The sequence below is a fragment of the Sparus aurata genome, chromosome 15, assembly GCF_900880675.1.
Source record: "Sparus aurata chromosome 15, fSpaAur1.1, whole genome shotgun sequence".
Taxonomy (NCBI): domain Eukaryota; kingdom Metazoa; phylum Chordata; class Actinopteri; order Spariformes; family Sparidae; genus Sparus; species Sparus aurata.
This window is the reverse complement of record NC_044201.1, coordinates 10,342,554-10,370,447: the sequence shown is the minus strand read 5'-3', so window position 1 is coordinate 10,370,447 and position 27,894 is coordinate 10,342,554. Positions and strand designations below refer to the sequence as shown.

At 40.2% G+C, this 27,894-nt stretch overlaps 1 protein-coding gene across 7 annotated transcripts in view; it reads right to left on the bottom strand.

The window, feature by feature from the left end:
- Positions 1-27,894, bottom strand: part of LOC115596353 (collagen alpha-1(XIX) chain) — a 119,519-nt gene that overhangs the window by 64,308 nt on the left and 27,317 nt on the right. For 2 of the 7 annotated variants that reach the window (XM_030441378.1, XM_030441377.1), the window contains 8 exons: positions 25,029-25,118; positions 23,144-23,188; positions 19,238-19,282; positions 8,894-8,947; positions 7,011-7,046; positions 5,246-5,275; positions 5,114-5,140; positions 4,578-4,631 (listed from right to left, as the gene is read on the bottom strand). In XM_030441378.1, the coding sequence (XP_030297238.1) occupies positions 4,578-4,631; positions 5,114-5,140; positions 5,246-5,275; positions 7,011-7,046; positions 8,894-8,947; positions 19,238-19,282; positions 23,144-23,188; positions 25,029-25,118 (381 nt within the window). The remainder of the gene's footprint in view (positions 1-4,577; positions 4,632-5,113; positions 5,141-5,245; positions 5,276-7,010; positions 7,047-8,893; positions 8,948-19,237; positions 19,283-23,143; positions 23,189-25,028; positions 25,119-27,894) is intronic. The other 5 variants (XM_030441384.1, XM_030441381.1, XM_030441379.1 and 2 more) reach the window with 4 other exon arrangements.

Sequence of the window (27,894 nt, the reverse complement as noted above, 5' to 3'; positions counted from 1 at the left end):
TCCTCTAGGGCTTGCTGGAGTTTCATCATCTCTGTACTTGCACAGCAATGTCTAATAAGAACAAACATTGTGCAGCACATCTGTCAGACATGTGCACTTTCTAAAGCGGGACACAAGAAGTCCTTGACACAAAGTGGAAGCCTGTAGCTTACTAAAGGGGATTTCAAATGCTTTGCGTTTGCACTATGTGCATTCTTCAAAATGCATCAAAGAGAAAGTGCATCGTTTATCGAGAAGAAAAATATATACAGAATGATCATGCAATGTTCCTAAAATGTACAATTAAAGCAAATGTCTGTCCATTATGGATGATGCCATTGCATAACTTCAATAGCAAACCAAGTGGATCAACATTTGTCAGTGACTTATATTTAGCAGGGACTTATTTTCCTATACAGGTACATTTATACAGCTAATAAGGCTTAATGTGGTGGATTAAAACTCCAAGATCCACCTTGTAATGGGGGATTTCTTAAGGTGATTATTTATTAATCCACAGGAACCTACTACTATAGAAGGGATGAACCCATGTCTGCACTGAACCCACTCACAGCCCTGTGCCAACTACAGAAGCAGAGTATGCTGGGAAGACTTGGCACAACATGAATAAACCGAGCTTACCGCGGTGTTTCTGTATATTTTGGCTGTAAGCATGCAATGTGCATTGACCAAGGTAGGTATTCAGTCCTATTTTCGGCACACACAATTACGTCATTTGGTACTTTCTGCATTGCTTTCTGCCACCAACTCCCACATCATTTTTTTGTATGCATGCAGGACTTTTTATTATACAGTCCCTCATATTTGTAGATGGCTGTCAGGCAGTCGCTTCTCTGCGCTGCATACCTAATACTCAGCTTACAAATGACCACATTGACAACTGAAAATTCCAAGGTTGTTCCCCTTCAGCATTCATATCTTTCGCCTCCTCGACCTCTGTACTGCATTGACAACACAGAGCTTCACACATTGTTACAGCGCCTGGTGAAAATTTTAGCACGTTGTTGCTTTTACTAGTGCTCCCAATATTCTTTCTTGAGCGGGCGTAACGTACCTCTGAATCCCAAAGTCCTACTCTCTGCCTGCCATTCTGTGGCCATGCCATCCATAATAGATAAAACCAAGCCATTCACATTACTATTAATGGCAATGTGTAATGTGGGGGCAATACAGTCCCATAAATTCCTGGACATGGCTGGACTGGCCCTTATCTTCCACCCTGATGAAGTGAACTAGTCATCCATCAAGGTAATAAGATCAAATCAAGATTCTATGAATGTTAGACATGGGGTCACAGAAGAGGGTTGGGTGCCTGCCCTTGATATCCTCTCTTGCATATGTTGCTTTAAGCTCCAGAGAATGATCAGTGCAAAAGGCATCATTCCTCCTCTCCCCACTACAATGTCCTCCACGTCTCCTTGAAGTAAATCTAAATAGCTTAGAGTGGTTGTATTTTGCTTAACAATAAATTGAAGTAGACAGTGTGAAAGATGCTCTAGCTTGAATCTAAGGCCTTGTGAAAGCTTTCCACTCCCGGCTATCATATGAAGGTTGCGGGGTGGTCAGTCCACGTCAAGATACCCTGCATCATTGGTACAGCAGATGTATAACCAATGAGTTGCAAGCATGGACAAGAGTTGCTAATTGGGCGAGAGTCTCTTGCTGTATCAGCTGGCCACTAGCTAGCCCCTGATAATGATACATGTCCACCTCCCTAAAATAGGCCGTCAAACTGCAGAAACACAGGTCGGTCAACAACTTGGAGGCTACATGTGACTCCACGAGCTAAGAATAAGCAGAAACCTTAGCACATTAACAGTCACCACGAAGTCAGCCAGTCATCAAAGACAGAGTATTAATAGATCAGCACTGTGTCTTCAGCAACAACAACAGCAGAAAGTCTAAAGTGACCAGTTTGAAGCCCTAAGGTGGTTTTACCTACAAAGTCTTCAAAGAACTACTGTGGAAGAAATATAATGATATATAGGAAGCCGAGAAGCCACAACATCAAACGCAGAGCGACTTTCTATTTCCTCAAAACCAATTATGATTGAAAGATCCATCATAAAACTTCCAGAAAAAGAGTGCACACCATAATTGATGCCTTTGACTCTCACTTACTCTGACACTCCATCCCTGCTTAAGACAGGTTAGGTATAATTTAACTAATGAGGTACAGACAAAACGTCATAACATTTTTTTTTTAAAAACATCTGCACGAGCCACTGAGCTCCCTCTTGTTGACCGTGAATACATTCCCTGAAAATAGATTCTCTGACTTCACTGCATTGTGAGAAATGATCCACTGAGAGATACAACCGATAGGTCATAAATTGTTAATGCTATTGGAACAAGTTTTGAGTTTGAATGCATTCGCACACAGAAGGGTGGAATTTTTGAGATACTTGTGTCCAGATGTCTCGGGTATTGTGCATCATCGCAGCTCTTGCTTTCTGTGAAAAGAACATTTGCCTGACCTACTTATGGCTGCTCAACCTGCTATATATTTTATACTTCACTGCAGCGGAGCCAAATGTTTTCTTGCTGTTTTATGACCATTCTCTGTGAGACAAACAGGACTGCTCGGCCGCCTGAAGAGCCTATTTTGGATCGCAGTGTCGCAGGCGAAGGTATTCACACCAAGTCAATTAAGCGGGACACAAAAGGACACTCTCTCCACCTGTCCTTGAACACTGCCTCTCAGCTGTATGTCAAGGAACAATAACATTCTCGCTGATGGCAAATCCTCAGCCCACCACAATGTTAGCATGTGTACGTGTTGCTTAAGCGAGAACACCATACATGAATTACAAGTACCTAAGGTGATACTTTATCTTTATCATTATTATTATTTTGCATTTTTATCTTTTTATCTTTATCTTCTTAACCATTATTAAGACGTGGTTAATTAATAGTTAATAAACTGTAGTTAAGAGTGATTTCACTTTTAACAAACAATGAAATACTTTAAGACATGGGTTTTTAAAACATGTCATTGATTGTTAACAGGGGAATAACCATTAACCATAGTTTAATTAACCATAACTTAATCGTTTATTAAAGGTGCACTATGTGGCTTTAGGAAAGAAATGCTAACCAGAAGAGAAAGATCTTTTGCGCCTGAACACACAAAACAAACAAACCCTCTTTGTTTTCATGACTGAAAAAAACAACTGACCTTGAAGGACAACACAGCTTCATACTGCTTTACTTTATTTATATTTGGCGGACCCCGCCACATTTCTAGATTCAAACAGTTTTCTGGGGAGAAGGTGGGCCCTGGGTTACACAGCATATTCATTATTTTAAATACTGTATCTTAAGCAAGTTTTGAAGACACTGCTATAACATATGAGACCTGATGCATGACATAATGCTAAACATTATGTGGAATATTGCGAAAGATGACATGTATTGATAAGCAAGAAAAAAGTTTTTCTGATCAGAGTTAAATACTTTTAAAAAATGGTTCAGAAGCTGTAGTATGAATCTCGCAGCTAGCTTGATAGAGGAAAAGTGGTTAAGTAAAGAGAAATAGTGGATTTACTGAAGTACTGTAGTGTAGTACAATTTATAGATACTTGTACATTACTTGAGTATTTCTATGTAATTTTCCACTAGTTTTTCCTTTCCACTCTCTTTTCAGAGGGAAATACTATTTTATATACTGCATTTATTATTTCACTGCTATACCTGCCATTTACTTTTCAGATCAATATTTTATAGGTACTGTACATAATCAGTTAAAAATCAACAATTCTTTTTAGTTAAAACTGAAGCACAAACCACACAGACAAGGTCTGTTTTCCCTTCAGCTAGAAAAAATCTGTATATCAGCTGCCATATCAGCAATTGGTAGATTTTTCACCTCTCACATCCAATATCAGTCAGACTCTGTAACGTATCACAACAGATTTTATATTCTGACTCTCTGTAATGGAAAATGTGTTATAAGGATAAGATAAGATAAGCTAAAATATGCTATAGCTGACTTTGTGAGCTATGAGCAAAGTGACAGCACTGTTTAGGGGTATTAGTAATTGTATGCTACACTAACGCAGTTACGCAGAGACATGAGCTGTATTTGCTGGCAGCAACAGAAGTGTAACACGAAACAAAAAAAACAAAAAATCAGACACATTACAGACATGACCTTCATAGAAAGTGTCACCGCCACTACATTACAAATCCTGCCACATGTACTCTTGACCACAGTTATTACAGCCAGACGTGACATATAAATAAATGTGGAGTTATGTTTCAGTTGATTCAGTCACAGACATTGTCCCGCTCCCAAATCAAGCTGGCCTTGTAGGAAACTGAATACTGTCCACCTCAGTCACCCAGCCGAACTTAATCATGTGTGCTGCCAGTCACACTGAGTGTGTGTGACCCCTTGACCATGAGGCCCATTCATTAATTGTCACACAACAAGCCCACACCTCCCCTCCTCTCTTGGGGGGGTCCACAGATCATCTCCGCCTCCCCCCAAAACAACAACAGCCACTCAGCTGCTGTTTGGCCTTTCCCTAGGCCAGGTCCTCACAACTGTTGGGGGACTGTTTGTGTTTACTCACCCTTTTGCCCTCTTTGCCTGGTTCCCCTGGCTGACCTGGCACCCCGGCCAATCCCTGCAGAAAAGACATGTATCACACTGAATTGGGTGCTACATTCATGTGCATTGCAGGAAGACATGTTTGTGCCACATGTTCTCAGCAGACCAGTGGAAGTAGTGGGCTTATTTGCACTGATAGGAAACACAGCATTAGCTTAGTTAAAATTGCATGAATAGATGGAAAGGAGTATTCTCACTCATGAACAGTTTCTAGGTGACTTCTCCACAACCCCCTTAATAGGCAATTTGCAGCCTTGGTTGATCGGAGCTTCATTCCATTATCCTGCACAGTATCTAAATCTAATCAAGGAATATGCTGAGTCCGGGTTTCGTTTTCAGGTTCTTGTGCGGGGATATGCTTATGGTGCTTCGGTAATTGCTTGCTGAACCTAAGAGTTGTCCCTGATTGCCTGCAAACACGTTACGTGCACTTTGTCTGACAAGAAAACAGATGAAAATATTAGATACTTTACTAAGATGTGGGGATTAATTTGTTACCTTCTCTCCTTTGTCACCTCGAGGGCCCTGTATGTGACGAAGAAAAATTAATGTTTACCAAAAAACACAAGCGCAATCTCAAGAATACAGATTGTTTGATATTTTTAGTGAACACAATATCACTTATAGTACCTGATCTCCTTTGAGACAGTCCTTCTCAGCCTAGGAATCAAACAACGACACAAGACAGGTCAGTCAGCATGAGAACATGTCTCCTATGAATCATACATGGTATAACAATACAGTTGCCAGTACAATACAATACACTGCCAGTTATAGGCAAGCAACACAATTGGTCATGAGGTAATTATCCTTGGCAGCCATGACCTGGAGAGAAGTTAGGGCATGGTTGTTACAACTCCCCAGACACCCTGCTGGTCACTGTCAGGAAAGGGCAGACAGAGTCGTCTGTCCACCAGGCCAACAGTCCGGACACAAGGCCACATGAAACATCTCGGCTTTCAAATACAAGCAGAATAATTGGTGTCCCATTACAATTGGCATCCAAAAGTCAAACACTTTAGACTTTTCTTGGAAACAGCTGCGAAGATGGACATTCACAGCAAATGTCTTACACATCCGTCAGAAGCCTCATGCAAAGAACAAACAACACAAAACCAATTTAACAAGCAGGCTGACAACCCTCAGATATTTGCAGCTGTATCTATAAAAGAGTGACATCTCTGACCTGTGACACCCTAAATAAAACATGCCTCAGTGTCCGTGCTAATAAATCAATTATTCATGTACAACCGTACGTCTTTTGTCGGCTTGTGAGCGCAGAGTTTTGACCTTGAGTAACGAGCAATACAATGCAAATCCATGAGCAGCAGGTCCACACTGCTTTAATAGCTTCCCCCCAACTTTTTCCGCTCATACGCACCGACCAATTTACTGGCATGTTTTGAGAAAGTTTGCTAAAACTATTGTTCCCTGGTCAGGGAGAGATTGTTATTTCGCTTGTCCTTACAAATGTAACATTAGCATTACAGAATAGTAATGGATGGCCACATGTTGTGTGGGTATCATGGGCACTTTGGTGACATAAAAAGGGACGAGCCAGAAGCAGCGGGGGCACATTTTTTGTATCACTCCAGAGCTGATTAAATCTGGCAGGCTGATACCCTCATGATGTGTTCATAATTAGCCATCCGCCCGCAGTATACCTTTAATCTCCAGTAGCCGTCAACTCTCGGCCTACAATGCAGTGAGAGTATGTTTGTTTGCATCTAAAAACTGAATGTGTTGATATGCAAGCATCTGCGAGTACATGTATCTGCAGTCTGCTGACATATGTACCTTCAAATTGGGTGTGCACTGGAACAATTGTGGGTTATGTTCTCTGTCCTCTGTATTTCACAGGAAACAACACCAGCGCAGCCAGTCCAATTATACGATCGAAAAACCTAAAGCATGGTGTAGCTCTTCCAGGGTGTAAATGCAAGGAGGTCTGCAGGGACATCCACCAACCCAATAAGTGCATGTCTTGTCCATGTAGGATACAGCCGGCGACTACTTGTCAACCTCCACCCCCACCGCGAGGCTCTGAGCGCCATTTTTCTCTGCCTGGCTGCCCATCCCTATCCTTTCTGGGCAAAGTGAGGATACCCACTGAGCCCTGTCTATCTGCTCCTTGTTTGACCCATTCCCAGGCGATGGTAATGTGACACAGAGGCTGCTCACCTGAGTGCCTCACTTTCCATCTCTGCGGGCCACGTTTTAACACTGTGTGTGCGCAGCGCCTGGCGGGCCAAAAAGGCTGTGATATTTACAAAAGCCAAGTCCAGCCATTTCAGGTCACACCTGTGTGGGTACATTTCAACACTTCTAGCGCTTCTGAATGTCCTCACATATACAGATAGCATAATGAGATGTAAATCAAACAGTGTGAACTTACAGGCAGCCCCGGAACTCCAGGCACACCCACATCCCCCTGTGAAAGAAGATAATAATTAGCGAAAGCTCCCAAAACCACAGTCGATAACATCTTGGCTAAAGCTAAATCAATACAATATATTCTTGACTTTTAAACATTTCGCCCTAAAGGCCAGCCATCGTGTGTGAGATAAAAAACTAAAGGTCAGGTGATATAAGATTTACTATGCATAGCGGCAATATTCTGACATATGCACTATGCACTATAGAAGGCCATTAACCGGTATTTACAATATGTCTTGAAATGAAGCCTGACTGATGACTTTAACGCGGTCCGACAACTGGCAGGTGGGCCGGTGCTATTAAATGTGACAGGCCTTAAAATAAACACAGCCGTACTATATCATGTAAAAGCTCTGCAGTATTAACAATGGACAGGTATGATAACATTGTTTGGTGACTGTGACATACAGGCAGCCGGGAAAAGTCATATAAGGGAAGAGGCTGATGTCTTTTGACGCCAGCTTAGCCCAGTGTAAGCAATGATCTCACACGCTTTTTTACTGCCGCTCTTGTTTTTGGTCTTTTCAGATAAAAGTCATGCATCAATGTCTAATATTTTTGCAGTTTTCACCACGAACCCAACGGTACTTCATAAAGCACTGCATTGAGAATCAGTGGACTTTACAGTGGGCAATACCCTTTTATCAGATATGGATGAAAGGAGAAAAAAAGAGGAGGGCGGGGGATATGTGTAGTTCATATCCATTTTGTTGTCTAAATGAATGTCACAGCTAAAATATGCCTGCTATGGGATATTCAGGGGACTCATTACTTTATTCTTCCGAATCTGCCTCCCTCTGTCAGTTTCAATACAAACAAACCTTCTCTCCACCCCCACCCCCCACCCTCCCATCCGGAAAATAGGATAAAATACCCTGTGATTCTCTGTTGTCTTCCCAGAAACACATAGACCTCATTATAACTTCAAGGCTGGCAGACTGAGCGTTGCACCTACAATTATGTGGTGAGTTCTTCCAAAAGACAACAACAACAACGAAGAAGGCCCCGGCACGGGGGGGAAAATAAATAATAAAAAAAGAGCGTGAGATATAGCAACTAATTACAGGGGGGAAAACATTTCATTGCATACATGGAAAAATAATCCCACTGTGGGATGAATAGGAGAGAAAAAACTTTAAAAAAAAGACCAATATTTTCTGCATTGCAACAAGAGTTAATTTAATTCATGTCAGTGAATAGACTTTAAAGGGGGCTGCGGATAAGAACAAGGTTTTGCATCAAGCTCCTCTGCAGCACTTCGATCTTGTCTTAAATCCCAAGCTTATGAAACCAGTCATCTTGCTGCATAGGACACATAACTGTTTTGTTTGTTACAGTTAAGACCAAAAGTCAAAAATATTCTAAAGCAAGAGTCCCTGCAGGGTCCCCAAACAAGATGGCAACAGAATGCAATCCACTTTTTTTGCTGCAGGCTTTAGTCCCATAAAAAAAAAAAAAACTGTTTAGCGAGGGCAAGATAAAGGGATTTTGTCGGGTATGTCTATTACAAACAGCTCTCCCTATGAATATACAAATACTCTGCGAATACAGTGAGTGGGACATTTTCTCTAAGCAGGGATAAAAACTACTCTATATGACCATCAGTGCGGTCTTGCTAAGTTATGACGGCAATAACAGTATACTTTGGCTGGCCATGTTTGGACCAGCAATCATAGAAACACTTCAAACAGATGAGCAAACCTGTTATAGAGACTGTTGTTACAGCTCATGAGGGTCAAGCAGAAATAGAAGTATCTATTCTCATTAAAAAAAAAAAAGAAGAAACCAAAACAACTACAGTGTCAGTTTGTCTGAGCCAGCATGAATGGCAGACTCACTCACTTTGTTTCCTTTAGGACCAACTGGACCAAGTGGCCCTTGGTCACCTTTCAGTCCCTGGGAACAAAAATATACAATACATTTGAGTATATTTCTTTTCATTTAGGAATGACGGATTCAAATGTTAAACGAATTAGCCAGCATGTGTTACTGTATGTCAGTGTGTTGACACTCAGTAGACAAGTATCTCATGCAGGTGTGAGATTCTCATGCCTGTCACAACCAGTCGATGAGAAAGGAGCAGATAATGTCAATCATTAGACGCTGCATGCGCCGCAGTGCTGAGAGATTAACAATCAGCTGGTAACACGGTCTCTACCCCCAGCCTCTCCTCTGTTTTCCCTCGCTGCACTTGCGTCTCAGCAAGGACTGTGATTGTCATTGCTTTAACACCTTGAGGCAAATGACCTGGGGATGGAATTGAACTACTCAAGCTAGGGGCAAAGTCAAGCCTCTCGGTGGTGAAAGAAGAAGGACGGCTGAGATGAGGAGTGATAGCTGATGAATGAGGCTTGACACATATTGACAGACTAAATTTGCAGCAAGCCTTGTTAGGTGTGACACATTTGGGCCAGTAGCAGCATTTCTTTGAAATAGGTTAGAGGGGGGAACAGGAAAGATGGGTAGCGTGAGCGGTCTGTAAAATGACTCAGAAACACAATAATTTGTCATGGTTAAATTTAGAGTTAGAAAGGCTATTAATAGTGAATTATATATCTGCAGAAGATGATTACCTACCTTTATCACATTAAGTCTGGCTCCACCAGAGACGTGACTAATTCATCGCCTATTCCCCGCAAGCCTCGTGTTAAACACCACCATTCAGAAAACAGAAGCCACAGTATTACTGGTGTAAAATAATTACCCCTATGGTGACACCGGATAATACGGCTTGCCTATAAGTTGCACTCAGAGTGACATGATTGTGACATGATTTTATCAGATTGTTTCACTTTATGTGGGCCCCTCAGCCCACGCACACCGTCAATAATAGGGCAGCTGTCTCATATCTGAACACGAGAGCCCAATTCTTTATTTAAATCGACAGCCTAACCACTTTACTGGGGCAATCTGACACAAGGGGATCCAGAAGCAGTTATTACCAGAGCTGCGGCAGAAATGAAGTAGCACCAGAGTGCAAGGCTCATGTGATAACAAGGACGTAAACAACTTCAGCTTCTGTCGATTGTGGAAGAGTATTTGATTAATCTTGTGAAGGTTTTATCTACCGTTTTTATTTTTTTTTTTTAATAAGGACATTGTGTCTGGTTGTTATGGTGAGAAGGGTCCTATAATATAAACATGTTTTCTTACTGTGATCCTTCACAGTCATTATGTGCTTTTTCAGAACACAAGGCTCATGTTTGATTCCATTCACAGCTTTGTGGTCGTGATTTAAGAGCAAATTTAAGCAATTATTTTTTTCACCCACACTACTACGTATTGCTCACTTCAGCCATATAGAATAGAGCTAGGAATCATACATTCTGCATTCACACATTCAAAGCTGCTTTATAGATACTATGATCTATCACCTATGAATCAACTATCAACGTGGGCTGTGTCTTTCTAAATATAATCAATATAACATCCATTCTGTTAGTGTACAAACTTAACTACTCAAACATCATAAGATATACTCCAGATTCACATTAGGCAGTGATGGTGGATACACTGGTTAACACATGTGTCTGAGAACATTTTTCCAAAAATCTCAGTTTGTGCCCATCCAAATGTAGACACAGACAACGGCGTCTGATATATCTACCCCTTGGAGGTTGTTTTCCAAAAAGCCAATTTTCAGTGACCTGAAATAGTGTGTACATGTGTACGAGAGACAAGAAGAAAATCTTTAATTTCAGAAACATTGTGTACTTTTGGAGAGGTCCTGAGTTTGATCACATATTTGCAACCTAATGTTAAAAAAAAAAAAAAAAAAAGCTAGGATTTTCACAGCGGGAAATGTGCGAATTAGAAATGAGATTGTCCAGAACAGCGTGAAATCTAAATCATTCTAGTCTTTACTTTTCTATATCTGATATAGTATCTGTTCAGAAACTGAAGACATGTCTTATTGGTGCTATGATACAAGCCTGTAACCAAGAGCACAAGTAATTGGATTTTAGGATTAATTGTTGTGTCATCGGCCTAAAGTTCAGGGCTGAGCAGGACATTTTTTCTCAATCCAACACTTTGACTATCGCGCCAGATTTCCAACTATCAACATGCACCCCTGTAAAATGTCGTGAAACTCTTGATCCCTCCCTGTGATGTTCTGTTAACTCCTGATGCCTGATTATTCACACTGCAACACAAAGTCATATGAATTCTAGACCATAAGCGAGCACCTATCTTTGCCAGTTACAGGAATGCTGTCTATCTAAACTCAATATATGTTGTATATTGGCATGACTAAGTCTCATATCTCTTTTTGGTGCTGTCCGAATTCATATGCTTGTAATTTACCTGATATGGACCAGAAAAACACATGAAATTAAAGAAAATTACATTGTACATCCTAAACAACATGTTCTGCCTAAGTCTCTCGTTTCTAAATTAAAACGGCTAAATAATATTGTTACTATGTATGATTTTGTTATGAATCATCAATATTTATGGTAATGTTTTATATCACTGTTGCAAAATTACCCTCCCCAGCTTCCTCCACTGCAGGCTGCAGACAAACAAGACAATATGTTTACAGAAGGGTTGACAGGGAGCTGCCATAATTCAAACTGAATAATGCAACTGGAACTCTGCAAGGTGGTGAGTTATTTCTTTCCCTTGGCACGTGTCCTTATCAGAAACCAAATTCAGGTCAGTCAGAAGCTCGGTCAATCAAAAAGTCACTCTATCCCCGTATATTGAATTGCACAGCCTGTTTTACAGCGAGCTTTGCAGATCATCTGTGTGCCACAAGAAATGTTTTCAGCTGGTAAATATTTTAATTACAGTCAACAAAGCGAGTTTTTCCATAAAAGATTCAGACTGTATCATGTTTGCCAAATGCTAACTGCGCACTCTCTCAGTTCCTGCTCAGTGATGCTCACTTTCCCATGAGTCCTTGTGGTTGTTAATTTAGTATGACATAAGGTATTTGGCAGAAAAAGGACTTTTGATGAAAAACTTAATTGTGGGATTGTTCAGACGACTCCCGGACTGCAGCGTTGTCAGTTACAGGATCTGTGGAACTGCACAGCATCTGGACTTGTCTGTAGTGATGTACATAACAGCAACAAGGGCAATTACACTGAGCTCTAACTTTTTTTGGCAGAGTCTTTTGGCATTCTTGCAAACTTTGCATTAAATCTTCCTCCGGCACACACAAAATGAACACAATTAACCACTTTTTCTCTAATTGTATAATTTGCCAAAGTTGTTTCAGAGTCAGTGTTTTCATCACAGTTTTTGGTATTCGGTATTAAGGCATAAACAATTTCTCTATATAATAAAGACTACATATTATAGTTTAATTTTGAAATCTAAATGATCTTTTAGTTTTCATGTCATTGTTGTGAAAGACAGAAAGAAAGAAAGAAAGAAAGAAAGAAAGAAAGAAAGAAAGAAAGAAAGAAAGGAAGGAAGAAAGAAAGACAGAAACAAACAAACAAACAAACAAACAAACAAACAAAGGAAAAAGAAAGAAAGAAAGAAAGAAAGAAAGAAAGAAAGAAAGAAAGAAAGAAAGAAAGAAAGCTGTTTCAGTAATATACAGGTAATTCTCCTCAGGTCAAGACTCTGCTGTCCACTTACATCTGAAGGAGAAAAATCATTCCTTTGAGGACAGCGGTGTAATCATCTTGGCCACAGAAGACAGATGGTTTGAAAGAGGAGTAAAAGAATCCATCTTTGTCAAACTGGAACAACCATTTTTGAACAGAGGAGGTGGCCTACGACACTACCTTTTACCCTTGTACAATGCAGTACTGAGTTCTCTCCCCATACAGCTTAACAACTATTCACACCTGGACTCACCTAGCCCTAGCAACCCACGTGAAGGCTGGTTGATCAACAACCCGAGAGTGGCCCTAACGACTTTGAAACTCAAGAGCTCACACATGTCCTTATCGACTCTGTAAGGACATTCCCACGAAGAGATTAAAATCCTGCAACTCCCCTCCAGTTAGTTAGAACTGATGAAGCCTCTTGGATGGGAGGTGAAACATCTTCATGAAACTGAAACAAGTACAGTTATCTACGATAGAGCTGCATAACTGAGAACCTTCATCAACAATATACAGTAATAATTAATTTGCAATTATTTTGTTCTCATTACAGAAACAGGTTTCAATTTAATAACTGACCCCTTCCGATGGAACAGTAGTTGCAGACAATAAAAAAAGAACTGCATCTAATAAAAACGAACACATGACAAGTTTAGTCCAAAGGCACTTAAAAGTCAGCCAAGTGTAAACTGACATTTTTTTTTTTCTTTTTTACTGTCACTGCTGGAAATTGTGCCAGAACTCTATCTGTTTCCTTCTATTCTTTAAAACCTCCAGCTATGGGGGCTTTTAAAAGTCTCTCTAATGGACTTCAAGTTAAATTTGTCTGAAAAATTGCTGGAAATAGCATGTTATCAGTTAAATAGCAAAACTAAATGTCTACATTAGTTGGAGTAGAAAGGGAAAAGATATAATGTAATTATATTTGAGTTATGTCAAATATTTGAACAGTTTTTTGCTCTTTTTACAAAAAAACAAAACAAAAAAAAACTCACATGATGCTTACCTACAGAAGATTACATACGCTGACTAACTGTTTTAAAGCCAGCACCAATTTGTCCACACATGCAATAGTGGCCAAGGAATTTCAAAGAACCCATTTACATTGTGTAAAATGATGATTTAATTATCAAAATCTAGACAATGCAATGTAATTGTCATGTATACCAAGGAAAAAGAGGATTTTAATGCATTATCTCTAAACTATGCTGCTTTAAATAGTCTCATCTGACCAACTTTAAATTAATCAATTATGATGTATGTTGATGATTGTCAAGGGGGTCCTATCTCTAATGTAGGAAACATCTAATGACCCCTTCAGGGACCCCTTTTTCTTCTTTTTCTTTGTTTTATCATCCTACCTTCCACACCACAGCCTAGTTAAGATGCTGCCCTTCAGTCTCATGGACTCAGCCGTGAGCCCCCAGGCCCAATTCAGGTGCACAGTGACATGGAAGAAGATCATGCAGGATATATTGTCAGCTTTTGTTGCAAGCCGTGGGCTTTGTTGCATTTACAGGCAAGGACAAAGGAGGGAGACGGGGCAGGGAATAGGCTGGTGCTGGCTGTGTAGCAGTCGTTCCTGCAGCACGAGGTCAGAACACTGTGGGGAGCTGTGTACACTTGCCTGCTAATTACACACACCACTGTGTCCCGTCACTCCTGTAGCGGTGGGGCCACAAGACAATCTGGCAACTCCCCAGCACAAGACAACTATAGCGAGCAAAATAAACAGAGCCAGAGAAGCGGGGATGTACAAATGCTGCCTAATTACGTTTACTTATACCTTTCACTAACCATAGCAGCTGCAGGTCACTGCCCCTGTCTGACAAGAGGTAGAATAATTGCAAGTTTTAGTTACTGAGCACAATTTAATCATTGCAAACTGGGTTTGGCCTATTGGGGAGAGGCTAAATTAAAATTGCAGATGTATTAGGTAATCAGGTGTGGTATTAAGTTATTCCAGTGGGGAAATGTTGTAATACTGAATGACAGGCCTTTAGAGCTACGTGGAACAGGATCTCCAAGTAACATAGATATCTTGAGTGCCGGCCTACAAATGCCAGGGAGGTTACAGCAGGAAATGCCTTTTGTGACTTTCCATTTGCTCAGCGATACACCACCACATACAGTGTGGTATACCACTAATCACACTGACACTGGGTGCTGGAAAAGACATCTTATTTGCATGTCGACTACACTTTATGAATTAATACAAATAACTAAGGCAAACTAAACAAAGGGCCGTTGTCTGAGGGTGTCAGAGTACAGTACGCTGTCAAAGATCCTCTAGTGCACAGGATATCATGTTCTATCAGTGGTGCTTGACTCCTTTTCCTATTACACTTCACTCTTCAAGTGAACATCATGTATCCACAAATGTAACTTGGATTACCCACACGATAACACGTTGTGCACTCCGCCTGTCCCATAGGACGTGTATCTGCAAAACGATACTAGATCACATGCTCATACGCAGAATTCTGTCTTCTCCGGTGTCTACTCGAGCCTTAAATAACACACTAGCTTTAAAAATGGAATATGAGCTAATTGCAGTAAAGGGACAGATTGGGTAATAGAGTCTGGTAGTCACAGTAAATAGGTTAACTGAAATCATGCAGCCAAACTATTTGCGCAACGCGGGTGTTTATAATTTGTTTACAATCAAAGAAAGATCCCTGCATCTTCTCCGCTGTTTTTTACTATCTTTACCTTTTCTCTCAATATTGAAGCAACTGAGACGAAATCAGACTGAACCAAATGAGTCAACCACTGCAGATACAGAAGTGTCTAGCAGTACCATTGTACTATAAATTTAGGGCATAGAAGCTTCCACATGGTATATCGATGGCCAAATCTATACTTAAATGCCGCGTTTTGTTTTTTCTAAAGGAGACATTGTGTCGATTAAGACCTCTTAATGGAGCGCTGTAATTAGTCAATAGCGCAAACCATCCAATAGCCGAATGGTCTGTGGGATATCCTCATTACAGTTCTACGGATCATCTGCAGTCTAGTGTGATTAACTGGTTAAGAATGGGCAGTCTTATTTAGCTGATTAGGCTCACCTTCCTCCACTCACTAACAGAGGCACTGGGGAGACCGGTTTTAACCATTAATCCTGCAATGCTTGATGCTTGCCGATGACACATGGGGCTAGATGACCTCCTATCTTTTATCCCATGTGGTGCCTCCATATTAATCTAAATCAAATACAAGTGTTAGGTCAAGAAATCCAATAAATCACAGAAAACAGCACAACTGCGGAAAAAGACTCATAATGAACATCCCATCACTGCTTGATTTACGCTTTAATGTCACATGTAAGTAGAGCGTGTTACATCTTGTCTTTGTTTCCACAGAATTTCCAGAAGGGTGCATATAAGGAAACTGTCATGTACAAATTGTGATAAACTTGGGTTGGAGATTATTTTCTTTTAAAAACCCATGCAGTGTAAAATTGGCAAATTCTGATTAACTTGAACAGAACTACAATCATTAATTTCATGATAACAATGGATAACAATACCAAACTGTAGTGAATTGTGAAATGTTGAGAATAGAATCAATGTTTCCCACACATAGACTTAACTTGGGTGGGCTGCTCAGGAATATTTGCAGCCACCCAAACATATATGTTGACCGATTTTACCACTTTATACTTTTACGACGCCATCCATGATTCCCGACTGACTGGTAGACAACTAGTAGTGCCTGGCTATTGCGATGTCATTCTGTGCATGTTGGTTTTGATTCCTCCAAACACCAGTTGTTCATGTCATATTCTACGCTTCCAGTATAAAGACAGGTACACAATCTACTAGCACTATGGCAAAGCCCAGGTAATTCTAGATACACTAGGTGATTCTGATGTAACTAGAATTCCTGTTTTCATTAACCTAGGCTATACCTGTGCCAGAGCTATGCTTTCATATCGACCATTGGTGTTCGCAAGGCTGGACAAACAAGGCTGCTAGAGGCAAAGCCACATAAATGCAGTTCCATTTCTCAAATTTTCTATGTTTCAAATTGCTCAAGGAAGTGGGGCACAGTATAATAAATCCCCGGGGCATAATGCATGCTGAGCATGACCAAAGGATGCCGAACTGCCCATTTGTGGTGCACAAAGATCAAAAACAAGTCAGGTCTCCTGCTACCCAGCTAGGCAAAGAGATTTGTGTCCCAGACCTACCCTTGTACTGGACACATAGAGGTGTAATTGATATTGATCTTGCCATCTGACTGTGGGCTTAATGGCATCAAAGCGTGCCTCTCAAAATATTGGATGGTCCCTTTAACTGCACATGGATGAATGAATAGCTTTGAGTGCTGACAGGATATTGGTGAAAAATGGAATCGGAAGTTTCTCTATTTCCAATCGCTTACTTAATACGGACGTAAGAACGAGAATCTTATTTTTGCTGACAAAGTTTCTAACTTAGCAGCACTAACAATGACACACAGAGAATAGGACGGCCTCTTGACCATGCGTCTTGGTCCAACGCTGCCAATTTAGAGACACTGCCTGGGGATGTTCTGTCACAGAAGTGACAAATCTAGAAACTTGTGGCGACTTTTGACTTGTGCTGCAGCCTGATGAGCCTCATTGTCAATCAGAATCCCTCCCTTTCCACACAGACCCAGACTCAATGTGCTGATATGCAAATGACATCAACTGTTAACTCCCAGAAAAGTTTTAAGCAGCTGCTTTTCTAGGACAAGGGTTATCAACACAGTCTCATTCTCTACATAGTGAACAAGCTTCCAGCTGTTTGCAGTTTATGTAGCACTGATGTCCAGTCAACTGAAGCCCAGGGTGAACCAGTGAGCAAAGAAAGAAGGGCTGCTCAGAAGCTCTCTCACTCTTTCCTCTTGATTGCTGTAGCGCCGCTACCAATCAATGACAAAAACGTACAAAGCCTGATCCTAGAACCATGTACACTTCAATTTATAGCTCAGAAAATATTATGACTACAACTGTGTGATGTGGATGGAGTTAATTTCCAGTTAGGTGGTCTCTCTCTCTCCAAATTGCTATGTAAATAAACTTGATCGTGTCATTCATATGCAAATATCCACATGACGTCAACTGGCTTTTCAAGCTGCCAGTAGCTACTTACTTCAGAACAAAGCGAGCCATGCTGGTTGTGGGAAGACAAACTAATTCTTTAGTTTGCATATAACCTGCCAATGCTGTTTCTTAATCTTTCTTCAGCCTAAATTTGACTTTTGTACGATTGGATTTAAACAGCACAATAACATTTATCCATGGTAACTGTCTCAGAGTAATTCAGGGAAATACTAATTGGATATCATGGCAGAGGCAAGGCAGCAGAATATATCTTGTCTGAACTGATCCTTCCTTATTCTCTTTAATGAAGAGTACAGTCACAGTGAGCTACCTTTCCTTCCTAGTTATTGCCAGCAGCTGCACCTTTCATAAAAAATAAGGATTAGATTGTTGCAAAATATAAACTGAAGCTAGAAAAGATAGAAACTGTGATAAAACATTTTTTAAAATGTATTTAGTATGTGTCTCCTAAACAAAATAAAGACTATTCATATGTTATTGTATAGATTTGTATATGTTTTATGAAAAAAGAATGTAATCAAAGCCGTTGAAGGTATCTGGTAAATTATTTAAGGTTTTAAACTTTATTATTCAAAGGTTACTCTACTGCGTCTTATCAATGAGACACAACTAACCCAACCAAGGACATCTCTACTTTTCATACTATCATAGTTTTTATTAACAGATTTTTCTATAAACGCTACGCACTCTTGTAAAAGCACTTTTAGTGCATTTTAAATTAACTACCTTCCCACTCGTGCTAAATTGTTTTTTAATCCCAGGCACTTTTGTTATACTGAAGCTCGGTACTCTCTCAGCTACACATACTTGTTTATCCCTGCTTTTCGTTTCTGATTTCTCTCCGAGTGACTGTTAGGGCAGAGTGCAAGTCCAGCAGGGAGGCTGATTTCTGTGGCAGCTGTTTTTCTACTCAAGGGGGTGATGGTGATGAAAAGAATTCTCTTTATTAAGCCACTTTAAACTGACCATCTGCACAGCTAACATCTCTTGAGATTTTGCCATTGTGGGCAAACAAATGCTGTGCAAAATAAAAAAAAAGTCTTTGATTTGAGGAATGTGCACTACATTGGTCCAAAAACTACAGTGAATATTCCTAATGCAATTGGATTAAAGAAATAAAAAAAGAAAATCATCATTTGATTGTTGTTCTTGCTGTGGTTCACATTAATACATTAGTTTCATCACTGCAGCCAGATTTAAAAGCATGCAATAAAGTTTGACCTGAAACGGCGTGGAAGGGGCTTCGAGTAATTTGAAAAATTAGTTTAGTCCATTAGTATGCCAAGCCGACGGTAGCATACATATCAATTAATTTCACTGCAGAAGGACATTGAGGGCTTGAACACGCTAAGATGTACTCCAGATATGACAGGCACCTGAAAACAGCCACACAGAAACTGTGCTTGGCTCCTACCCCCAGGGCATCACGCAGAAAATGAAAAGCCTATAAGAATTGATTCCCTGACGAAACTAGATCTGGCTGATGTGCTATGTATGGAATATATGTCGTTTGGAGATAGTGGTACTTACCTTCTCCCCATCGATTCCTTTTTGCCCTTCTGATCCAAGTTCCCCCTGCAATCACAAGATTGAAAGTTAAAAGGCAAAGAAAGGACCCCTGAAAAGTTCATGCTTTAATCTTTTCTTTTTTCTTTTACTCTCAGTAGGTTTGAACAATTTGGCACAATTGCTTGATGTCACCTTCCTGTCAGCATTAAGGGAACCTACCGCTCTCTAAATTGAGGAGGAAATGGTTACTCCAAAATGAAGGTTTTCAGTGCTCATGATGAGATATTAATCACAGAAGCAAAAAAATACATTCATCCACTAATACATCTACTAAATGTCCACATAGCTCTTCTCATTCAAGTCAAGTCAGGTAAATGCTATTCATTTAGAACAATATCACAAATTTGCATCCAAGGCTGATCTGTCCAGCATATGACACAGATTACATATGACACAGATTACAACCCCATAAAAAAACAGCCAAAAAAATGGAAGAGCAACAGAGGTAGGTTTTTCAGGACAGACAGACATGCAATAGTTGTGTGTACAGGACAGACAAGCATACTAGAATGACTGTACAGAGTAGACAATCAGGATGACATAACAAATAAGAGTGTAAGTGGTGTCAAGAAAACCATTTTCATCCTCATCCACATGCAAATTCAAGCATCAAGGGACATAATCAAATCACACCACTGCACAGATGCATTGTGTGAAGTTGGTGTGATACTTCTCATCACGCTATCATTGTCTATCATTTCTTAAGATATTGGGGTTCAAAGGAATGTGTTCACACCAGGGGTGCCAAAACGTGTTCTCCTACAGGGCAAAAATGGCTTTAAAGCAACAAAATGTAACTTCCTCGAGAAAAATTGTGAATTATTGAGTCTCATCCACAGCTCATCAAATACTGATAGTTAGGGTTGGCAAGTGACCCTAGCTTGTTTTTTTATTGTATTTTATTTTCTTTAATGGTGGGCCACAGGCCAATCCAAACACCTTTTGTATTGCACTGTGAAAATGCAAAAATGGTACTCGGATTCCAAATTCCCTTTATTGACTGACTTCATGCCAAAGTGCCATATTTAAAAAGCATTTTTACCTTACAAAAAAATAAAACAATATGAACACAACTTTGTTTTTCCCTCGACAAACATCTGTCGGGCTAAACTGAACCTTATGGCCGGCCAACTTTAGCCCACAGGCCCCGCTTTGGGCAGCCTTGATCTACACACAGACAAATGCACAGATGCCTCATTGTGTCGCACATGCACAACCATGTGCCAAAGTGGCAGACCATAAAAAAGAAATCCTCTCCAAATTCTGTACAACTATCTATGTAAACAAAACAGTGCTAAAGGGGGTGAGAGTATCTATATTTTTATGTCCTGTGCTCATTGGTACCATAAAGTTAAATCCCAAACTCTAAAATTTACTCACAACTCCTCCCAATTGAGCTTAGCGAGGAACCACGCACTTGCACCTGAGCGACACCGATACAAAAACACACTTGGGAACCAGATACCAAATTCCCGGCAATACTGTTAGCTTAGCGAGCTCACTGCATCGTTTCAGCTTCAGAGAAGTCTATAGCATGCGTAAGATAATATGTTGTCAGGGAATAAGCTGTTAGAGGCTTATTTCCACAAACATCTTCCTGATTGCCGATTCTTCTCAAGCTGCCCAGCCCCGACTTTCCACACACTCTGCCAGAAATGTGTGAGATGTCTGGGAACTTGTTGGCCCTCTTCTGAGAGTGTAACCTATACAGTTTCATGACCTCAGCTGGCCCATAAAACTCAAGCAAACTGCCATATTATGGTGTCCAAGGGCAACCATTTCATTATTCTTATGGTATCGACAGCTGCATGAAACGGTTGTTCTCGTGATATGGCTTCCAAAAGGGCATTTAAATGTGTGAGTCTGAGATTTTTATTTATCTTTTTTATTTTCCAGGGGCGCCATTCAAGACAGAAATGCCTTGTGCCATCTGTGCAGAACACGCGTCCATACACCTATAAATGCAAACACACCCATTCACTCATTCACAATATTGCGAAACAGCCTGTGATCTGCACCATAAGCATGTTCATGAAATGCTCTGACAAGGACTTGAACTTAGGTATAAAATACTACAAGCCAAGGTGCAGTAGCGTGCATTAGCATCAATATCAATACTACTACTGGTGCTGCAATTGACATAGGCTTTTCTTGCGTACTGTTGTGTAACGAAACAGCTTTAGCTGGCTCCTGAACAACATCTCTGAAAGCACAAGTGGAGAGAGCTCTGCCATTAAGTCTTATTCCATTCTCCATGTATCAAGGTTCATCGGCAAAACTGTCACCCCACAGTGAGCTTAACATCTTCAGTGGATATAGGTCCAGGATTAAGTCATCTTCCACAGCCAGGAGTGATTTGATCTACTGCTGATGCATAAACTGCTTCCACAACAATCTAGAGTACAATTGATCACTTTAATGCATTGTAATATCTAGCTGACTCAAATATTTTCTTCATTTTTCTGAGAATAAGACGCCACACTCTCCCTTTCCAAAACATGAAAATAATACATGACAATATCAGCTTAAGACAAGTAAAAACAACGCCCATGCACTGGCAGCACAGTAAGTGGTGGTTTCTGATGACTGGACACACCCTCCTTCACTGAATGAGTTTTACTGTATTTGATGGTCAACAATCTCACTGATGGAAATTTAATAGAGAAAGAGAGCAAGCAACAGAATAGTGATGCCAGCTGAATGTAATTTTACTGAAGGGATTCAAATTCTGGCAATTTTTCTCAGCTCCTCTGGACTGTAACAGCAACAGTAAATTACAAAACAAGCACAATCACGTCTCACAGCTTCAAGTATGCACTTTTCTCCCAGTTTAAATGTCCGACTCCACAGCAAATTCTGCAACTCTTGACGCCCACTATCATCCTCGGGAGAGTTTAGACAGTTAGATATTGATTCAAATATGCAAAAAGTTACACAAGCCCTTTGTTTTTCACCCAACAGCGTAGAGATTCACTGATAGCCCCTTTCCACCTACATGGAACTGGTTGCATTCCGGTTTGCACACCTACATTTTAAGTGTTCTGAGCATTTCGACCCAAATTAAACTGATTCAGATCCTTGATAAGTTGGTTTCCAGCTGGAACCAAAAAAAAAATATTGACCTGAGGTGCCTTGCAAAGAAAACATGTCATAATTTATAGGTCTTTGTGAACTTTGCAAAGACGCAGCCTTGATTACAAAGCTCAAACATGCGGAAACGTGTAGGCTGGTTTTGCTAAATAGCACCTTGGTTCAAATTATCTTGAACAGGTACAAAAACTAGTGCTGATGTATTGTGACACTTGGGCTTACTTTGAGATCTCAGCCCCCTCTGTCCAGACAGGCCGGCCATCTAGTAGAAGTTGCTAGTGTAACGACAAGGACACTGGCTTCCCACCCAGAAATACTGGCAACAGTTTCCAATGGGGCGGCTGGCCAAACCAGCAGCACCGCCGCCTGGAACTGAACTTGTGTGTCTCGAGCAGCACCATTCAACTCGCGCCAAGCCGGCACCCACTTTCTGGTTTGATTTGATTTTGAGATTGCTTTGTTTTCTGTATTGCTGTGATGGGGTCAACACAAAGCAAGCCAGTGATTCAATCCAATGATGTTAGAAAATCATCTCAGAGAGGCAGTGACAGATTCCATAAATCACTGAACAAGAAGTGCCACCTGCTTTTCGCTGGAGCTAAAAAAAAAAACATGCAGTAAAAAACAAAAATCAATTCAAAAACTATAGTTCAATCTTTTAGTTAAAACAGAGTTTGTGTAAATCACAGATTAAAATGAAGCTCCAAGGGCAAAACAGCACAAGGGACTTTTGAGGAATTCAAGGTTTTTAAGTTGTTTCATCAGTGAGCGGCCTACCTTATGCCCTGGGTTCCCTTGAGACCCGGCCTCTCCTCTGTCCCCCTGTGACGGGAACAACACACAGAACAGTTAGTGAAAGGTCTCTCGTTCACACATTAGTGAATAGCTTTATGAACGCTTGTCATTTTGTGAGCGATCTTGCTCTGACAGCTGTTACCCAAGTTCTTACTGACACAGTGGCTCAGCAGCTGCAGACTGGGATACTATTTCGCAACAACTGGAAGACACAAATCTGAACCTTGTTAAGGTTCATTGTATCATTTTGATAATAATTATAATATTTTCAAAAAAAGAGGGCATGACAGGGAAGGGAAGGGCAGGGCAGGGCGATAATGGAAGAAAAGTTTGTCGGTCTCACTTTACAAGGCAGCATAAAACAAGATGAGAGTGGAAAGATAAGGGAACAAATTCTCCATTATATTGTTTAGAGAGAGACGATGGAGGTAGATAGGCACTCAACAAATTAAGCTAATACAGAACTCGCTGCAAGCTAAGAATCTAATTAAACACGATGCTCATTCACGGTCACATCCTCATTTCAAGCCCTGTGTGTCTGAACTCAATAAGCTTGTTTAGGACGAACGAGAAAATGTGGCCAAACCTAATAACTGAGAATGTCATCTCAGTCCCTTAGGTCCCATTATTGTACACGACATACCAAGTCAACCTTTAATAAATTTGAAGCATTTGATTTGAAATAAGCAAATAAAAGACTAGCTGTTACAAATATCCCATGGCCAATGTAACATTTTCCTTGGACTCAGAAATTAAAAGATTTTTTTCAGTTTGTAAAAAGGAAAAGAAGTTCACAGCTGCTGATATTCATTATGAACAGATGAATCCCCATACATTGCACATAGGAATGTACACATTCCACAGGGCTTTAAATTCAGCCTACATTTATTCAAATGTGCTATTCAACTGGCACAAAACCCTTTCACAAACCCATATTATATTTTCACACTGATGAATATATTGGGAACAATGCAAGGTTTTGACAGCTAATCAAAATTCAGTGTCGGTACAACAATAAACCGCCTTGAATAAAACTCCTGGAATTATTCACTTTGGAGGTACAATGAGTGTAAATTGAATTAGGGGGCTCTAATTGAAAACACAAGCCATAGGGGCAGGAGAGCTGTAAATGGTGCAAAACAAATTAAGGGTATTGTAAAAGGAGAAGAAGTTTTAATTTCACCATTATGACTGTGGTTTTTTTTCTTCCCCTTTTGCATGAACATGCAGGAGCTGTAAATCTAGTAATACCAGGGTTTATGTGCAGGGCCATAGAAAATGGATTTCCTTTCAAGTAAGCTGCATTCTTATAACCCAATCCTTATCTGTTTAATTTCCTGGGGGATTCTGGATTAATCATCACAGTTTAATCCCTTTGCAGTGCATTGGAATCCTCCATCAAACTCTGACTGTAATGCGGGATAGTACTTTCTGTTGGAGTAACACAGCCTAAGTAATCCACACACACTTTCCCAAGAAACCCTCAGTGTAGGTCATGATGATTGGCCTGCAGTTCTTATGATGGGTGTTTTAAATGCTCTAAATTGCCCAGATGTCTTTGAATAATCTCTACAAAGTCAAGCTAAATTTCTTAATAGCTACACTCTGACTGCTTCTTAATCTTAGTAGATTGAGATTACCTTATTAACAGTATTTGCTGTGACTTTGTTATCCCCCCTTCAATGTATTATAACGTAAATCTAAAAGAGTGCAGCACCGTTTAACAGTCACATGAACTCCCTTAGAAATTTAGGGATCAATATGAATTAAATGTGTTTCAGCAGAAGTGCACCGCTACCATAATTCATCAGACAGATTAAAGTGCAACAAGGTCAGAGTGAATGAGAGAAAAGCAATTACTACTCACGACAGTGTCATAGCGTGACAGATGCCTCAAAATAACCCACTTCTCTACTGTTTCTCTTACTGGTAGTGGCACAGGAACATCTGCAGATCCCTAGAGACGTGAGAAACATTTACACTGAATGATCAGTGACATTTTGTCATCTTCGAGTACCTGCTGCTCTCACTCCGAATTATGATTCTGTTCCAGCTGCTTACTTTACTTAAATTCGGCTAACGTACGTCAATGGCACACTGCATATACTGCTTTGACATCATATTGTATGCAGCTCTGTCTGTACTATCAAATCCTATATACCTTTAAGGTGCAGTGTGTAAGATATGGCTAAGGAAAAGGGGACAGCGTATCAATGGAAAGCCAATAACTGCCACTCACTATACTCTTGTTGTAGCCATCTTCGGCTGTAGCAGCCGGCTGACGTTAGTAAGTTAGCTTAGCATGTGTGTGTGCAGCTAAGTGACCCTATTAGTTGACTGGAGTCTGCTTGAAACACGGGGCTCACAGCGGTCACCATGGCACAGCTGTCCCAGGCTCGAACATCAATGGAAGCGAGTTTGACGATAGGGAATTTACGGTGGCTCTGAACAGATCTCTGACTTCGTTGATGACAAAGGCAACGAGGGAAGAGGTGTGAGGCGTTACGGCAGCGACAGGATGGTTGGTTGTCACCAGCTTGGAGAAGCAGTTGAGAAGAGAGTTAAGGATTTTTTTTTCCACAGAACAAGAGATGATTCTATTGGATCGTTGACAGTGGAAAGTTAAACCATGACAATTCTGGGGGGTTTCCGATGAGTTTTAAAGATGTGTTTTGTATAATGAGGTAATTCATTGAGACGTGTCCAGTGGAATCAAGCAGTAAATCTACAAACGCTTGCTAAACATACTAACCATGTCACTCGCATTCATCTCCTAGCTGAAACTGGGACAACTGCCTAGGCTAGCTGGCTAACATGCTAACTTTAGAAAACATATCTTTAACATAGATATACATCTTTCTCTGTTAGCGCTTACCATTCTGTTGACGATTTAAGTTAATTATTGAATGTTTTAAACTTGAACTCTAAAGTATAAGTATTAAACATTGCACCTTTAACCTCTTACCATGTCACCAACATAACTTATCTCTAGTTCTTTGTTTAACTATTGAACATCAGTCTATCAAACATAGCAACTATAGTTACTGTGCAAATTAAATTACCTCAAAGCCCTATTGTCAGTGTACTAAATGCTGCAGTGGCACTGAAGCTTCTATGCCTGTAAAGGTATTGATTTGACTCATCATTTAAACAAATGTCTCAGTGCCCGAGATTAATTAAGTCAATATTTAACCAAAGATTACGTGGTATTTTTACACACTGAGAAACCCGCCACCTCTCATGCTGCAAAAACAATTCATTACACTATGCACGTATAAGGGGATGAAGGAGATGAACAAGGGGATTAAGAAGAGAAGGAGGTTGAAATGAGAAAGATGATGAACCTCTCAAGACCCGAGGTGGGAGGAACATATAGGGAGAAGTCGTTGTAACTTTAAACCATAATCACTTTGTCTCTACAATGAAATGAAATGTCAGGACCAGAATACCTAGTTTTCATATTTACTTGAGCATTTAATCATTAAAGTAAAGTAATCTGTAGGAAAAGCAAGAAAAAGGCTAACAGCTTCAGACTCAGAATATTGCCTTTTGATGCTACAATTTAATTTTATGTGCGCACATGTTTGAAACACTTGTTCAAGCCACTTGACATCAGTAATTGAATCCTTATATTAGGAGTTGGTGATATAGGAAAAATAACATTGCAGTAATTACAGTAATATCTTAATTTAGATATGCCATTTTCAATTAATGATTTAATAATGCCACATTAAGAAAAACAAATAGTTTTAGATTGGATGTGTTGGTATGATTAGTCTTAATTAGAAAGAAAAAAGCTGGGGCACTTGTATTGCTCAACTGGCAGAGTGGGCAACTCATGTAACAGAGGCAGCAGCTTTGGCATCTGAATGTCCTTCCCCACTCTTTCCTCAATTTCCAGTCATTCTCTGAACTGTCCTGTCAAATAATGGCTCAAAAGCCAGAAAAATAATCTAAAATAAAGAGTTGTGTGCCAGCCACACATATACTTATATCACAAGCCTTAAACATGACATTTTTCTTGAGTTCAGTTAAGTTTTATTTCAGTGTTGAGAGCAGAGCCCAACTGATACTTGATTTTTGGGGCTGACGCTGATACCGTTATTAGCAAGTAAAATATTCTGATATTGATATATCAGCTGTTATACACAGATTTTTTGCAGTGATCCCTCAAAAGTGGTTTTCGAACACTTGTGACAAAGATACCTACCCTAAAAGCAGGATATTTAACAGTTAAAAATAAACTTTATTACAGTGCACAGTTAAAGTCCGTGTAAAGCAGAAATACATTTGTGTTATGAGTTTGCCACACCACAGAAACATGTGTCACTGAACACTGAGCAAAATTTGAAAGATTAAAAAAATTGCCAAGTATATAAAATTAGGTCTCAAAATCACGGAAAAACAAGCACTTCTCTCTGCTGTGAAACGCTGGGGGCGTGTCAGTTAGAGGCGCTGGAACGACGCAGGGAGGGAAGCCTCCTCCGTGTACTGTACAAGGACGTAACCTACAGTAACAATGGAAGCTAACAGCATCATCGGACGGACCCAGCCGGACCTGTTTGAGCCATCAGAGCCAGACACTGACTCTGAGTCAGACACTGATAGTGCTCAGCCTCGTTCCTCACAGTCCTTGTTTTACATTACACACAAACGTAAAACCCCAGTCTACATATAATTCCTTGTCATAGCTATATTGATGCACACAAAATATTACCTGTAGATTATCATTG